At 46.5% G+C, this 2279-nt stretch overlaps 1 protein-coding gene across 1 annotated transcript in view; it reads right to left on the reverse strand.

Annotated features, from left to right (window-relative positions):
- Nucleotides 1–2279, reverse strand: part of cacna1fb (calcium channel, voltage-dependent, L type, alpha 1F subunit) — a 37848-nt gene that overhangs the window by 18980 nt on the left and 16589 nt on the right. Inside the window, exons 14-16 of the mRNA XM_008293061.1 lie at nucleotides 2196–2256; nucleotides 1704–1806; nucleotides 396–525 (exon numbers count right to left, since the gene is read on the reverse strand). Of these exons, the coding sequence (XP_008291283.1) occupies nucleotides 396–525; nucleotides 1704–1806; nucleotides 2196–2256 (294 nt within the window). The remainder of the gene's footprint in view (nucleotides 1–395; nucleotides 526–1703; nucleotides 1807–2195; nucleotides 2257–2279) is intronic.

Raw genomic sequence — 2279 nt, forward strand, 5'->3', positions numbered from 1 at the left:
TATGTGTGTCTCTATGTGTGTGTCTCTATGTGTGTGTGTGTGTCTCTATGTGTGTGTGTGTGTGTGTGTCTCTATGTGTGTGTGTGTGTGTGTGTGTGTCTGTGTCTGTGTGTGTGTCTCTATGTGTGTGTGTGTGTGTGTGTCTCTATGTGTGTGTCTATGTGTGTGTGTGTGTGTACAGTCAGTTTCCGACAGTAAACCGGTGATTTTCTGCCTCCATGTGTTTCCCTCTTTAACCCGGTTAGTCACTGACCCACTTCTGCTCTGTAATCTGTTCAGGCTCCGCCCCCTCCCCGCCCTCCCCATCCCCGTCCCCCGTGTGCGGACGACATCGCCGCCTGTCGACCAATCACAGCGAGCGGCGGCCCGGCGCCGAGCGTGGGTTTGACACTCACGTTGTTCCTGAAGGAGTGGGCTCTGATGGGATCCTCGGCGGCCAGCGAGCAGCTGCTGAGGATGATGAAGACGAGGATGAGGTTGGTGAAGATGTGGTGGTGGATCAGAGTGTGACAGGCCACACGGATGCTGCCGAGCAAACACACAGACACACACTCAGAGACGACAACCTGCTGCACTACGTTTGCACACGGCTACGCAGGAGGCTGGTTCCTGCAGGACGACGCTCGTTTGTTTCACAAAAATATAAAAAAATCACCAAAAATAAAGAGTTTGCACAAACCAGATTCAGTCAAAAACAGAAAATTCTGCGCTACATGCTGCATCCAGGACGCTCTGAGTGACTCGGCTGTGACCAACAGTCACGGAGCAACAATTCTGTGACTTTCTGGCTGAACTGCAGGCAGTGTGTCTACAGAACTAAAAGCAGTCATGGAGGAATCCACCATCTCCAGAGTTAGAACACACATCGTGAGAGCACTAAAGACTTTAATGTGCTCAGACCTTTAAGCTGCAGAAAAACTCGTTTACTGATATTCAGCATTTTGCAGATTCTCATTAACTGATTGTTTATGATGTGAATGAATCGGCTGTGATGTCGTCGCTCTGAGGTCCCACAAACGTCCACATCCTAGACCTGGAAATGAAAGGGTCTCATTTATCTAAACTTGTCATAAATAAGCAAAGCTGTGCGTTTCAGCTTTGACAGCAAGATTTTTATTTGATCTAATTTCAAACATCAGCTATAAGCTCCCTCTTTCACTAATTATCAACTAATTGTTATTATTATAGCATCAGCTCTGAAACAGCACTCTGGTCGACTTCTAGTTCAGATCACAGCCGGTCGAGCTCCAGACTCGACTGGTCCTGAATTCAGTTTTTAAGTCGAAGCATCCAGGATCAGAACAGCACCAGAACGAGTCCGTAAAAGAGCTGTTCAGATGATATAAATGCAGAAACAGCTTTTAATGAAGATGTTATTTAACGATTTTACAGTTAACGTGTAAATTAAGACTTTTATTCTGTGATTTTATGAAATATTCTCTGTGATTTAACAGAACGGATAAAAACTGTAAAATTATAGGAAATGTTCTGAAAAACTAAAGTTAAAATGAAAACAAAATGGTTTTCACAGCTCCATGACGGTACCGGTCCGAGAAGCTTTAATGACATCAAAGTGAAATAAAAGAATGAAGCAGCAGCGACTCGTCAGCGACTCCTGGTTGGAAACGTTTCTGATGAGTCACTGGAACGTTTCAGGAACGTTCTACGCTCTGACACGCTCTCAGGGCAGCCGGTCGACTCACGGGTTGGTCTTGCTGAGGCAGAAGAAGGCGCTGCCCTCTGGGATCGGGAGAACCTTCTCTTTGGGCGGAGCCAGGTCGGCCATCTTTAACTGGACTCCTCCGTCTGAAGGACAAAGATGAGAGACTGGAATGAGAAGAACCGTCCTGTGTGCAGCTGAAACAGCCGCTCAGACCATCAGCTCACTTTATCAGAAGCTCTGGTTCCGTTTGCGGTCCTGAACGGACAAAACCCAGATGAAAGGATGATTCCTTAAAGGCCAGCAATGGACAGATGAACGTCTGGCGTTTAGTTCTGCTTCTCCAGCCTGATAAATGGTTTTGGTGTTTTCTTTACATTAAACACACTTTTCATGTTTGGTTTTTGGGTTTAAAGCTGAGACTGTTGCTGAATGTTGTTCATGAACAGACGGGTTGTAAACGTCGGTTCCTGATCACCAGAACCTAGAGGAGGACGTCAGTGTGTTTTATGAACTTTCTGACAGACCGACTGACCTTCATCTCCTTCAGGAAGCTCCTCCTCCTCCTCGTACTCAGTGTCTTCGTCAATGTCCACCTGCAGAGACAAACAGCAGCTCT

Source organism: Stegastes partitus, unplaced genomic scaffold (genome assembly GCF_000690725.1).
Source record: "Stegastes partitus isolate 25-593 unplaced genomic scaffold, Stegastes_partitus-1.0.2 Scaffold855, whole genome shotgun sequence".
In the NCBI taxonomy this organism is placed as follows: domain Eukaryota; kingdom Metazoa; phylum Chordata; class Actinopteri; family Pomacentridae; genus Stegastes; species Stegastes partitus.